Source organism: Bubalus bubalis, chromosome 17 (assembly GCF_019923935.1).
Source record: "Bubalus bubalis isolate 160015118507 breed Murrah chromosome 17, NDDB_SH_1, whole genome shotgun sequence".
Lineage (NCBI taxonomy): Eukaryota > Metazoa > Chordata > Mammalia > Artiodactyla > Bovidae > Bubalus > Bubalus bubalis.
Window position 1 is genome coordinate 35647205 of NC_059173.1, and position 13460 is coordinate 35660664.

Here is a 13460-nt window from a genome sequence, read left to right on the forward strand (position 1 = left end):
CAAAGAGTCCAAAAGACTGTTCTATACATCAGGGTCTCTTTTGCTGTCTCATGTACAGGGTTATTGTTACCATCTTTCTAAATTCCATATATATGCATTAGTATACTGTATTGGTATTTTTCTTTCTGGCTTACTTCACTCTGTATAATAGGCTCCAGTTTCATCCACCTCATTAGAACTGATTCAAATGTATTCTTTTTAATGGCTGAGTAATACTCCATTGTGTATATGTACCACCGCTTTCTTATCCATTCATCTGCTGATGGACATCTAGGTTGCTTCCATGTCCTGGCTATTATAAACAGTGCTGTGATGAACATTGGGGTACACGTGTCTCTTTCCCTTCTGGTTTCCTCAGTGTGTATGCCCAGCAGTGGGATTGCTGGATCATAAGGCAGGTCTATTTCCAGTTTTTTAAGGAATCACCACACTGTTCTCCATAGTAGCTGTACTAGTTTGCATTCCCACCAACAGTGTAAAGGGTTCCCTTTTCTCCACACCCTCTTCAGCATTTATTACTTGTAGACTTTTGGATCGCAGCCATTCTGACTGGTGTGAAATGGTACCTCATGGTGGTTTTGATTTGCATTTCTCTGATAATGAGTGATGTTGAGCATCTTTTCATGTGTTTGTTAGCCATCTGTATGTCTTCTTTGGAGAAATGTCTACTTAGTTCTTTGGCCCATTGTTTGATTGGGTCATTTATTTTTCTGGAGTTGAGCTGTAGGAGTTGCTTGTATATTTTTGAGATTAGTTGTTTGTCAGTTGCTTCATTTGCTCTTATCTTCTCCCATTCTGAAGGCTGTCTTTTCACCTTGCTTATAGTTTCCTTTGTTGTGCAGAAGCTTTTAAGTTTAATTAGGTCCCATTTGTTTATTTTTGCTTTTATTACCAATATTTTGGGAGGTGGGTCATAGAGGATCCTGCTGTGATGTATGTCAGAGACTGTTTTGCCTATGTTCTCCTCTAGGAGTTTTATAGTTTCTGGTCTTACGTTTAGATCTTTAATCCATTTTGAGTTTATTTTTGTGTATGGTGTTAGAAAGTGCTCTAGTTTCATTTTTTTACAAGTGGTTGACCAGTTTTCCGGCACCACTTGTTAAAGAGATTTGCAACCCCATGAATCGCAGCATGCCAGGCCTCCCTGTCCATCACCAACTCCTGGAGTTCACTCGGACTCTCATCCACTGAGTCAGTGATGCCATCCAGCCATCTCATCCTCTGTCATCCCCTTCTTCTCCTGCCCCCAATCCCTCCCAGCATCAGAGTCTTTTCCAATGAGTCAACACTTCGCATGAGGTGCCCAAGGTACTGGAGTTTCAGCTTTAGCATCATTCCTTCCAAAGAAATCCCAGGGCTGATCTCCTTCTGAATGGACTGGTTGGATCTCCTTGCAGTCCAAGGGACTCTCAAGAGTCTTCTCCAACACCACACTTCAAAAGCATCAATTCTTCAGCGCTCAGCCTTCTTCACAGTCCAACTCTCACATCCATACATAACCACAGGAAAAACCATAGCCTTGATTAGATGAACCTTTGTTGGCAAAGTAATGTCTCTGCTTTTCAATATGCTATCTAGGTCGGTCATAACTTTCCTTCCAAGGAGTAAGCATCTTTTAATTTCATGGCTGCAATCACCATCTGCAGTGATTTTGGAGCCCAGAAAAATAAAGTCTGACACTGTTTCCACTGTTTCCTCATCTATTTCCCATGAAGTGATGGGACTGGATGCCATGATCTTCATTTTCTGAATGTTGAGCTTTAAGCCAACTTTTTCACTCTCCACTTTCACTTTCATCAAGAAGCTTTTTAGTTCCTCTTCACATTCTACCATAAGGGTGGTGTCATCTGCATATCTGATGTTATTGATATTTCTCCCGGCAATCTTGATTCCAGCTTGTGTTTCTTCCAGTCCAGCGTTTCTCATGATGTACTCTGCATAGAAGTTAAATGAGCCAGGTGGCAATATACAGTCTTGATGTACTCCATTTCCTATTTGTAACCAGTCTGTTATTCCATGTCCAGTTCTAACTGTTGCTTCCTGACCTGCATACAGATTTCTCAAGAGGCAGGTCAGGTGGTCTGGTATTCCCATCTCTTTCAGAATTTTCCACAGTTGATTGTGATCCACACAGTCAAAGGTTTTGGCATAGGCAATAAAGCAGAAATAGATGTTTTTAATGGAACTCTCTTGCTTTTTCCATGATCCAGTGGATGTTTGCAATTTGATCTCTTGTTCCTCTGCCTTTTCTAAAACCAGCTTGAACATCAGGAAGTTCACGGTTCACATATTGCTGAAGCCTGGCTTGGAGAATTTTGGCATTACTTTACTAGCGTGTGAGATGAGTGCAATTGTGCGGTAGTTTGAGCATTCTTTGGCATTGCCTTTCTAATGCAAATGTTTTTTCATCATTCACCCCTGTCTTCCTTTTTTTGTCTTTACTCTTTAAAATTAAATTCCTTCATTAGGTGGGCAGGAAGTTGATCTGTGATCTTAGTTCCCACTTTTCCATTCTTTGGCCACTGAATACAGCCTGTGTTTTGTCAATCTCAGGTTTGGTTTCGTTATTTTCTGCTTTAGCAGACCAGAATATAAACCCTCCCCAACCAAGGCAGCAGGAGTGAGGTCTATAAGAATCTGGTAACAAAACCATAAGCTCTCTAACCTTTTCAAACTTTTTTTTCCAATATTTTCTTGATTTCTAGGACATATTTTTCCTACATAGGGTGTTCCTTCTAAGTCTTTGTTTCTCCAATTGTTAGCCTCAGCTCCAAGGCTCAGTTCTCTAACTTCAAATCCAACTATACTTATTCTAAAATGACTTCATCAAGCTCCAATTTAAGACTTTAAATCCAGTCTATGCACACTGATATTATCGAAATATTCAACCTTGTGCTGTCATTCTGATCTTCGGACTTACATACTAAACTGCATACTTGACTTCTATCTGGATAATTGTATAAAGTTAATGTGTCAAAACAAATAAACAAACAAACAAACAAAAAACATTAATCTTACTCAGTCTCCAAATATGCTTCTTCCCCATTGCAGTTGACATTATGACCATAGATCTAAATGCTTCCTTCAAATTCCTTGGGTTCATTCTTTGTAAAGCTCTCTTTTTCTCATATTCACAAGCCATTCTTCAAATCTACTTTCAAAATATATCCCCAATCTGTCCACTTTTTACCTCTTCATCATTAACACTCAATCTTAAGCCATGTTTATCTCTCCTCTAGACTACTAATTTTTTTTTTAAAACAGATCTCAGTGCTTCCTATCATTTTAAAACAAATCAGAACATGCCATTTGCAATAATAAATGCTTAATATAATAATATATTATAATATTATAATATAATGATATTCTGTCTATAATAAGAATAGGAATCCAATTTCTTAATTATGTACAGAAATTCATGTGATCTGCCTGGAGGCTGTCTCTCCAATGTCATTCCTGCCAGTCTCCTCTTAATTCATACCAATCACACCAGCCACCTTGCTGTTCCTACAGAAAGCCTAGTAAATTTCTGCCTCCTTTTTGTAAACTATAGAGTAAATAAATGTATATATTTGCATGGGAATTAATTAGTGTGTATTAATGAATCATATATGCAATTCTATATCATCAATTCAACTAAGTAAAATTTGAATTAAGTCATAAATAAAATAAAGCACTGATTATAAAATTGCTATCAGCCTACTTGGCCAATGCTCATAGCAATTAAATTGATTATTGAAATGATAAAACTCAGTTTAGTTCAGTTCAGTTACTCAGTTGTGTCTGACTCTTTGTGACCCTGTGGACTGCATCATTCCAGGCCTCCCTGTCTATCACCAACTCCTGGAGTTTACTCAAACTCATGTCCATGGAGTCAGTGATGCCATCCAACTGTCTCATCCTCTGTGGCCCCCTTCTCCTCCTACCTTCAATCTTTCCCAGCATCAGGATCTTTTCCAATGAGTCAGTTCTTCCCATAGGTGGCCAAAGTACTGGCCTTTCTTAGTCATTTGGGATGGTCTTTGAATATCTACTGAAGAAAAAACAATTAAAACAACCCCACATTTCTTACCATTCACTTGGAAGATGTGAGTCTGATAGATGTTTTCATAGCCCTCTGCATAGCAGGTGTAATTCCCCATGTGAGTTGTGGTGACTTTGGTTATATACAAGGACCCATCATCTCCAAAGTCCTATAGAAAAAAGGGAAAATTAAATAGAATTAGCCATTTGTCCTTAAAATGTATTTTATCAGTTCACATTTTAAAAATGTGTACTCAATAAAAAATAAACTAATATATTTAAATTATGGAAATGACCACTGTTAGTGGTTATTTAGTTCAATAAACTTGGAAGACTTGATGTGCTATAATTACTTATCTCAAATTAAGTTTTATTAAAAAAGTATAACTTCTTAGTATTTATTTGATATATATGAGCTTATATAAAATAACTGAATTTTTACATATTTATTCTAATTCAGCTTACATTTTAATTAATAAAGGCCTGCAATGTTTTTCTTAAACAAACAGCTGTTAACTACATTCTTCACATTTGCAATATTTATACCGTTTAATTATACATTTACCCAGGAAAAAATATTAAAGCAGTGTGGTCTCAGAGATGGAATATATAGCCATATGAATAGATCACGACTTTTTAAAGCCTCCTGGGAACAATCAGTACATTAGACAAAAATGACTGTGGCCTTTCAAATTTATGAGGAAACATGTGTAACCATTGAAAAAGAACAAATAATCTCGCATTTCTTGTCAAAATCAAATTCAAGAAACACCTCTGAAACAGCAAAGACAAAAAAAGCTTTGCTTTCATAAAGGCAATGAATATACTGGCAAAATTATCTCAATCAAAATTTTCAGAACTTTGGAAATAGACATAGGCTTGCATCAGCCCACAGAGCATATACTGGAAAAAGTGACTGCCTCTCAAAAAGAACAGTGAGGCTGATAGTTTCCCTCTCTTCACAGCTACATAGAAGCCTTGGACCACCAACTTTGTGATTTGACTAGCAGTGAAGATCATCATACCTCAGACCTCAGACTGGGGAAGAACCTATTTAAAACTCCTCCAAGATCCCATCCTCAGAAAATCATCACAATCTAACCTATGTAGCAGCTCCCTGAATATTTCCATTTTAATGACCTTTTCTGTGAGCAAGACTTGGAGCTGAGTCTCTGTAAATAGTCCTGCACCTAAGGCTAGTTTTTGAAGAGAAACATCATCATTTGTATAACATTACAGCTTCCTATGGCAGAGACATGCAACGGAGAAAACAAGAACATCAAAACTCTTAAAAATGAAAACAGGAAGGTGTCCACAAAGGGGTTTGAAAAGATCTGCATATTCCAGGAATCTAGAAACCCACAGAAATATGCAAGACTATGTGTACAACTAGAAAATGTAGACTTTCTTTACATTTTAGGAGTAAGAGAGAATACACAATTTCTCATCTCTATCTAGGCTTGAGGCCCTACACAGGCAGAGCAAAGGCTTAGACAGATTTGTAATGCTTGCAGAAGTACTCATTGCACAATGCAAAACAGAAATAGAGCACTGGACACTACATAATGATCAAGGCATTAACCCAAGAAGATATAAAAATTACAAATATATACACACCCAACATAAGAGCAAAACAATACATAAGGCAAATGCTAACAACTATTAAAGGCGGAACTGACAGTAGCACAATAATAGTGGGGACTTTATCACTCCACTCATACAAATGGGTAGATCATTGAGACAGACAATTACTGGGGAAACACAAGAATTAAATGATACATTATATCAGTTGGACCTAATTGATATCTATAGGATATTTTACCCCAAAAGAGTAGAATCATGCCTTGGTTAGTTTTAAAAAATTGAAATAATTTCAAGTAACTTTTCTGACCACAACACTATAAGATTAAATATCACCTACAGGAAAAAAAAATGTAGAAAATACAAACACATGGAGGCTAAAGAATACATTTCTGAATAACCAACAGGTCACTGAAGAAATCCAAGAAATCCAAAAATATCTAGAAACAAATGACAATGAAAACACAACTCAAAACCTATGGGATGCACTAAAAGCAGTGTTAAGAGGGAGTTTATAGCAATACAAGCCTATTTCAAGAAACAAGAGAAAACAAATAAACAACCTAATCTTACACATAAACCAACTACAAAAAGAAGAAGAAGAAAAACAACAACAACAACAAAGAAAAAACAAAATTAGAAGAAAAGAAAATATAAAGATCAGAGCAGGAATAAATGGAAATGAAATGAAGGAAAGTAGCAAAAATCAATAAATCTAAAAGCTGTTTCTTTAAGAAGATAAACAAATTGACAAACCATTAGCCAGACTCTTCGATAACAAAAGGGAGAAGACTCAAATTAGTAAAATTAGAAATGAAAAAGAAGTTATAACAGAAAATGCAAAACCAAAGAATCATGAGACCACTATGAGCAACTACGTGCCAAAAAATGGACGATCTGGAAGAATGGACAAATTCTTAAAAAGCATAACTTTTCAAAACTAAAATGGAAAGAAATAGAAAATATGAACAGACAATTCACAAGAATGGAAACAGAAACTATAATCAAAAAACTTCTGACAAACAAAAGCCAAGGGCCAGATGTCTTCAAAGATTAATTCTATCAAATATTTAGCAAAGAACTAAAACCTATCCTCAAACTTTTCCAAAAACTTGCAGAAGGAGGAACACTCCCAAAAACCACTATCACCCTGATAACAAAACCAGTCAAAAATATTACAAAAAAAGAATATTACAGGTCAGTATCACTGATGAATATAGATGCAAAAATCTTGAAAAAAACTAGCGAATAGAATGCAACAATAAAAGGATCATACATCATGATCAAGCAGGCTTTAACCCAGGGACGCAAGGATTCCTCAATATACACAAACCAATCAATGTGAAACACTATATTAACAATTGAAATATAAAAACGTATGATTATCCCAAAAGATGCAGAGACAGCTTTTTGACAATATTCAACACACATTTATGATAAACAAAATAAAACAAACAAAAAAACCCACCAAAACTCCAGAAAGTAAGTGTAGAAGTAACATCAGTTCAGTTCAGTCAATCAATCTTCTCTGATTCTTTGTGACCCCATAGACTGCAGCACACCAGGATTCCCTGTCCATCACCAACTCCCAGAGCCTACTCAAATGCATGTCCATTGAGTTGGTGATGCCATCCATCATCTTATCGTCTGTTCACTTCTTCTTCTGCCTTCAATCTTTCCCAACATCAAGGTCTTTTCTAATGAGTCAACTCTTTGCATAACGTGGCCAAAGTATTGGAGTTTCAGCTTCAACATCAGTCCTGCCAATGAATATTCAGGACTGATTTCTTTTAGGATGGACTGGTTGGATCTCCTTGCAGTTCAAGGGACTCTCAAGAGTCTTCTCCAACACCACAGTTCAAAAGCATCAGTTCTTTGGTGTTCAGCTTTCTTTATACTCCAACTTTCACATCCATACATGACTACTGGAAAAACCATATCTTTGACTAGATGGACCATTGTTGGCAAAGTAATGTCTTTACTTTTTAATATGCTTTCTAGGTTAGTCATAACCTTTCTTCCAAGGAGCAAGTGTATTTTAATTTCATGGCTGCAGTCACCATCTGCAGTGATTTTGGAGCCTGCAAAAATAAAGTCTGACACTGTTTCCATTGTCTCCCCATCTATTTGCTATGAAGTGATGGGACCAGATGCCATGATCTTAGTTTTCTGAATGTTGAGTTTTAAGCCAACTTTTTCACTCTCCTCTTTCACTTACTTCAAGAGGTTCTTTACACATCTGAAGTTATTGATATTTCTCCCAGCAACATACCTTTACATAATAAAGGCCATATACCACAAACCCACAGCAAACATCCTCAGTGTTGAAAACCTGAAAGCATTTCCTCTAAGATCAGGAACAAGACCAGGGTGCCACTTTTGCCACTATTATTTTACATTGTTCTAGATTTCCTAGCCACAGAAATCAGAGAAGAAAAATAAATAAAAGGAATCCAGATTGAAAAAGAAAAGTAAAACTCTCACTGTTTGCCGATGAGTGAAAGTCATTCAGTCATGTCCAACTCTTTGAGACCCCATGGAATTCTCTAGGCCTGAATACTGGAGTTGGTAGCCCTTCCCTTCTCCCAGGTTTGCAGACAACATGATACTATATATAGAAAACATTAAAGATGCCACTAGGAAATTATTAAAGCTAATCAATGAATATAGTAAAGTTTCAGGATATAAAATTAATATACAGATATCTCTTGCACTCCTATACACTACAATGAAAATCAGAAAGAGAAATTAAGGAAACAATCCTATTAACCATTGCAACAAAAAGAATAATATACAGGAATTAATCTACCTAGAGAAAAAAAAGACTTGTTTGTAGAAAACTTTAAGACACTGATGAAACAAATCAAAGGTGACACAAACATATGGAGAGATATACCATGTTTTTTGTATTGGAAGAGTCAATATTGTGAAATGACTATAATACTCAAAGCAATCTACAGATTCAATGAAATCCCTATCAAACTACCACTGGTATTTTTCACAGAACTAGAACAAACAAGTTCACAATCTGTATGGAAACACAAAAGACCCTGAATAACCAAAGCAATCTGACAAAGAAAAATGGAGCTGGAGGAATCAGCCTTCCTGACCTCAGACAATACTACAGAACTACAGTCATCAAGACAGTATGGTGCTGGCACAAAGACAGAAATAGTGACTAATGGAACAAGATTAAAAAGCCCAGAGATAAGCCTGCACACTTATGGGCGCCTTATCCTTAGAGAAAAGACAGACTCTTCAATAAGTGGTGCTGGGAAAACTAGACAGCTAAATGTAAAAGAATGGAGCTAGAACAATTGCCAATTCCATAAACAAAATAAACTCAAAATGGATATAAAGACTTATATGTTAAGGCCAGAAACTATAAAACTCTTAGAGGAAAACGTAGGCAGCACACTCTTTGACATAATGACAGCAAGATCCTCTTTGAACCACCTCCTAGAGTAATGGAAATTTAAAAAAAAAAAAAAAAAAGGACCTATTTAAAAGCTTTTGCACAGCAAAGGAACAGTAAACAAGATGAAAAGACAACCCTCAGAATTCAGGAGAAAATAATTGCAAACCACATAACTGACAAAGAATTAATCTCCAAAGTATATATGCAGATCCCATAGCTCAATATGAGAAAAAGAAACAGCCCAATCAAAAAGTGGGCAGACCTAAACGGACACTTCTCCAAAGAAGACATTCAGATGGCCAATAAACACAGTAAAAAATGTTCAACATCACTAATTATTAGAGTAATGCAAATCAAAACCCTATGAGGTATCACCACACACCAGTGTGAATGGCCATCATCAAAAAATCTACAAACATAAATGCTGAAGACAATGAGGAGAAAAGGGAACCCTCTTGCACTGTTGGTAGGAATGTTAATTCAATCACTATGGAGAACAATATGGAGATTTCTTAAAAAACTAGGAATAAAACTACCATATGAAATACTGTTTCTACTACTCTGCATATATCCTGAGAAAACCATAATTGAAACTGATACATGTATTTCAGTGTTCATAGCAACACTATTTACAATAGCTAGGACATGAAAACCTAGATGTCCATTGACAGATGAATGGATAAAGAAGATGTGTTACACATATACAATGAAATACTAGTCAGCTATAAAAAAGAATGAATTTGAGTCAGTTTTAGTGAGGTGGATGAACCTAGAATTGTTATATAGAATGAAGTAGGTAAGAAAGAGAAAAACAAATATCATATATTAATGTATATATATTAAATCTAGAAAAATGGTATTGATGAACCTATTTGTGAGGAAGGAATGGAGATGTAGATATAGAGAATGGGCTTGTGGACACAGTGGGGAGGGAGAGAGTTGGATGAATGTTGAAAATAGGATTGACATATATACAGTATAAAATAGATTGCTGATGAGAAATGCTATATAATACAGGGAGCCCAGCCTGATACCCTGTGATGATCCTGAGTGATGGAATGGGGAGAGGATGGAGGCTCAAGAGGGGGCTGATATATGCATAATTACGGCTTATTTGTGTTGCTGTATGGCAGAAACCAACAGAACATAGCAAAGCAATTTACCTCCAATCAAAAAAAAAAAAAAAAAAAGAGCATCATGCCAAAGTCTGGAACACATATTGATTCAAGGGTTTAATTAAGTCTCTATCCAGTAATTACCTCACCACTAGGTACCTGAGCAAAGATTGCAGTAACCACGTAAGCAAAGTAAAGAAAAATAGATACATTAAACTTTAACAAAATTAATAATAATAAAAAAAACTTCTGTTCCCCAAAGGACACTATTCAAAAAATTAAAAAATACCCTTCAGAGAAGGAGAAAATATTTTTGAATTATTTGTTTCATAAGAATCTTGTATCCAGAATATGTAAAGAACTATATAAATGAACATTAAAAACACACCTAATCAAATCAAAACAATGGATAAAGGATTTGAATAGTACGTCTCAAGAAAGATTTACAAATGAGCAATAAGCACATAATTTAAAAAATCTAGTATCATTAGTCACTGCTGCTGCTGCTGCTAAGTCACTTCAGTCGTGTCCAACTCTGTGCGACCCCAGAGACGGCAGCCCACCAGGCTCCCCCGTCCCTGGGATTCTCCAGGCAAGAACACTGGAGTGGGTTGCCATTTCCTTCTCCAATGCATGAAAGTGAAAAGTGAAAGTGAAGTCGCTCAGTCGTGTCCGACTCTTAGCGACCCCATGGACTGCAGCCTACCAGGCTCCTCCGTCCATGGATTTTCCAAGCAAGAGTACGGGAGTGGGGTGCCATTGCCTTCTCTGTCACTAGTCACTAGGGAAATGCAAATAAAAATCTCGATAAGATACAACCTCAAACTTGTTAGAATGGCTAAAATTAAAAAGATGGATAGTAACAATTTTGGAAGGATGTAGAAAAACAGGAAGCTTCAGACTTTGCTGATGAGAATTGTGCATATATTTTGGATCACAGTTTGGCAGTTCCTTAAAAAGTTAAACAAAGAGTAATTATATGTATAAAAAATTCACCGCTAGGCATATACTTAAAAGAACAAAAACATATGACTATACATAAACTGAACATGAATGTTCAAAGTAACCTAAAAGTGAAAATAACTCTAATACCTATGAATTGTTGGATGGACAAACACAAAATCATACATCTATATACAGTAGAATAATTTTCTACTTAAAAGGAAAAGATAAGATATATACTACAACATAAATGAATATTGAAAACATGCTAAATGAAAAAAAAATGTCTCAAATTGTATGAGTCTATTTGTATGAAATATTCAGAATAGCCAAATCCATACAGGTAGAGATTAGTGGTTATCAGGAGCTGAGGGGATGGAATGATGGGCTACGACTTATAATATATATGGAGTCATATTATTCTAAACTGCAATCACAATGATGACTGAAAACTTTTGTGAATATACCAAGAACCACTAAATTGCAAATTTTAAAGGGGTTAGTTTTATCATATGAAGATTACATGTCAATAAAACTGCTATTAAAAATAATTTATGCATGGAATATATAAATATGAAAAATGTAGTATGCTAAAATAAAACTGTGTATCACCTTGTCTAATGAAATCTTTATGAGTATGGAACAATTTATAAATCTAGAAAGAAGGAATAATCAATATGTTTATATGAAGAAGAAACACTCTGAACTACAAAATATTGTAAGCATTAAAAGATAATAAACCACAGGGTATCTATGCAAAATAAAAATAACAAAGCATAAATGTATTTTAATCCTTAGTTGCAAAGCAGTTATTATGTCAGAAATCGCTCTAATTCATAAATATTGACATATTCAACCTGTAAACCAACTCTATGAGAAGAGACTTCTAAAATCCTGCCATATGAAAGCAGAGGATACTGATAAGTTAAGTCATCCCCTAAATTTCACTTGGCCCTTAATTAGTAAATAGATTGAAGCTTGAAAAACTGGGTAGGCTTATTCCAGAATGTGGGCTTTAAACCCCTATACATGGTACCTACCTTGTCAATCACAGATTGACCTAGTGATTTAAAGAATAAAGAAGAAAGTGAAAACAAAATGTCCAAAACAGAGATCAAATATCCTGGTAGGTTTGAAGAAAAGAAGCTAGAAATACAGTGGAAGTGTATGATGAAAATGGAAGAAGGGAACCTGGACAGATCTCCTGAAGTCACAAAACAACAGTGTTCAAACTAAGTCAACAGTCTCCCTGCTTTCTCAACAACAGAAAATAAAGAAATAAGGTGCTGATTCACTCCATCCTCTTAAAGTGTAATTTGTAATACCTCCTCTTAAGGCAAAATTTATTCTCATGTTCTTATTGTTATAACAATTATATCTAAGCATTTATAATTTCCTTTAAATATTTTTTAATATGAAATGACTATTCATTTTTACCTCTTTTTCTCAACTGTAACTATTGGGTTGGCCAAAAAGTTCCTTAGGTCTTAAGTAAAAATAAAAGACACATTTTTCATTCTCACCAAGAAATTTATTGAACATCATCACCACTTTGTTCCATGATCTTCTGCCATTTTTCAGGTGACTTTATAATTCCATCTTTCCCAAACATTTTATCTTTTTGAGCAAAGAACTGTTCCAAGTACCTTTTACAGTCTTCCAGGGAATTGGAATATTTTCCATTAAGAGAATTTTGTAAAGACTAAATAAATGGAAATCTGAAGGTCCAATGTCTGGTTAATAAAGGAGATGAATCAGAACTTCCTAGCCAAGCTGTAAAAGGTTTTGCCTGGTCATCAAAGAAACATGTGGTTTTGCATTATCTTAATGGAGAAGGAAATGGCAACCCACTCCAGTGTTCTTGCCTGGAGAATCCCAGGGATAGGGGCGCCTGGTGGGCTGCTGTCTATGGGGTCACACAGAGTTGGACACGACTGAAGCGACTTAGCAGCAGCAGCAGCAGCAATGGAAAATTATGCATTTTCTGTTGAATGATTTTGGACACTTCATTAAGTGCTGTTTTTATTTGGTCTAACTTGGAGCAGTACTTGTTGGGAAATAATTGCTTGGTTTTCCAGAAGGAGCTCATAATAGAGGATTCCCTTCCAATCCCAGAATATACACATCACTTTTGCATAAAGACTGGCCTTGGTTTGGTTGGTGATGATTCAGTTCTTTTGCCTTACAATCTCTTTTTTTCCACATTATTGCACAGTATGCACTTGTCATTGCCTGTCACAATGTGCTTTAAAAATGGAATATTTTCCTTATGTTTAGAGAATCATGTATGGAAATACAGTCAAGTGGCTTATTTTTTTGGCTTAACTCATGTGGAACCCAAACACCAAAGCAATTAACATAATCAAACAGGTACAAATGAT

The 13460-nt window shown here is 35.7% G+C and overlaps 1 protein-coding gene across 1 annotated transcript in view; it reads right to left on the minus strand.

Moving 5' to 3' along the window:
* FSTL5 (follistatin like 5) overlaps positions 1–13460 on the minus strand; it is an 880400-nt gene that overhangs the window by 220590 nt on the left and 646350 nt on the right. Inside the window, exon 7 of the mRNA XM_045163154.1 lies at positions 4073–4193. Coding sequence (XP_045019089.1) covers positions 4073–4193 — 121 coding nt within the window. The remainder of the gene's footprint in view (positions 1–4072; positions 4194–13460) is intronic.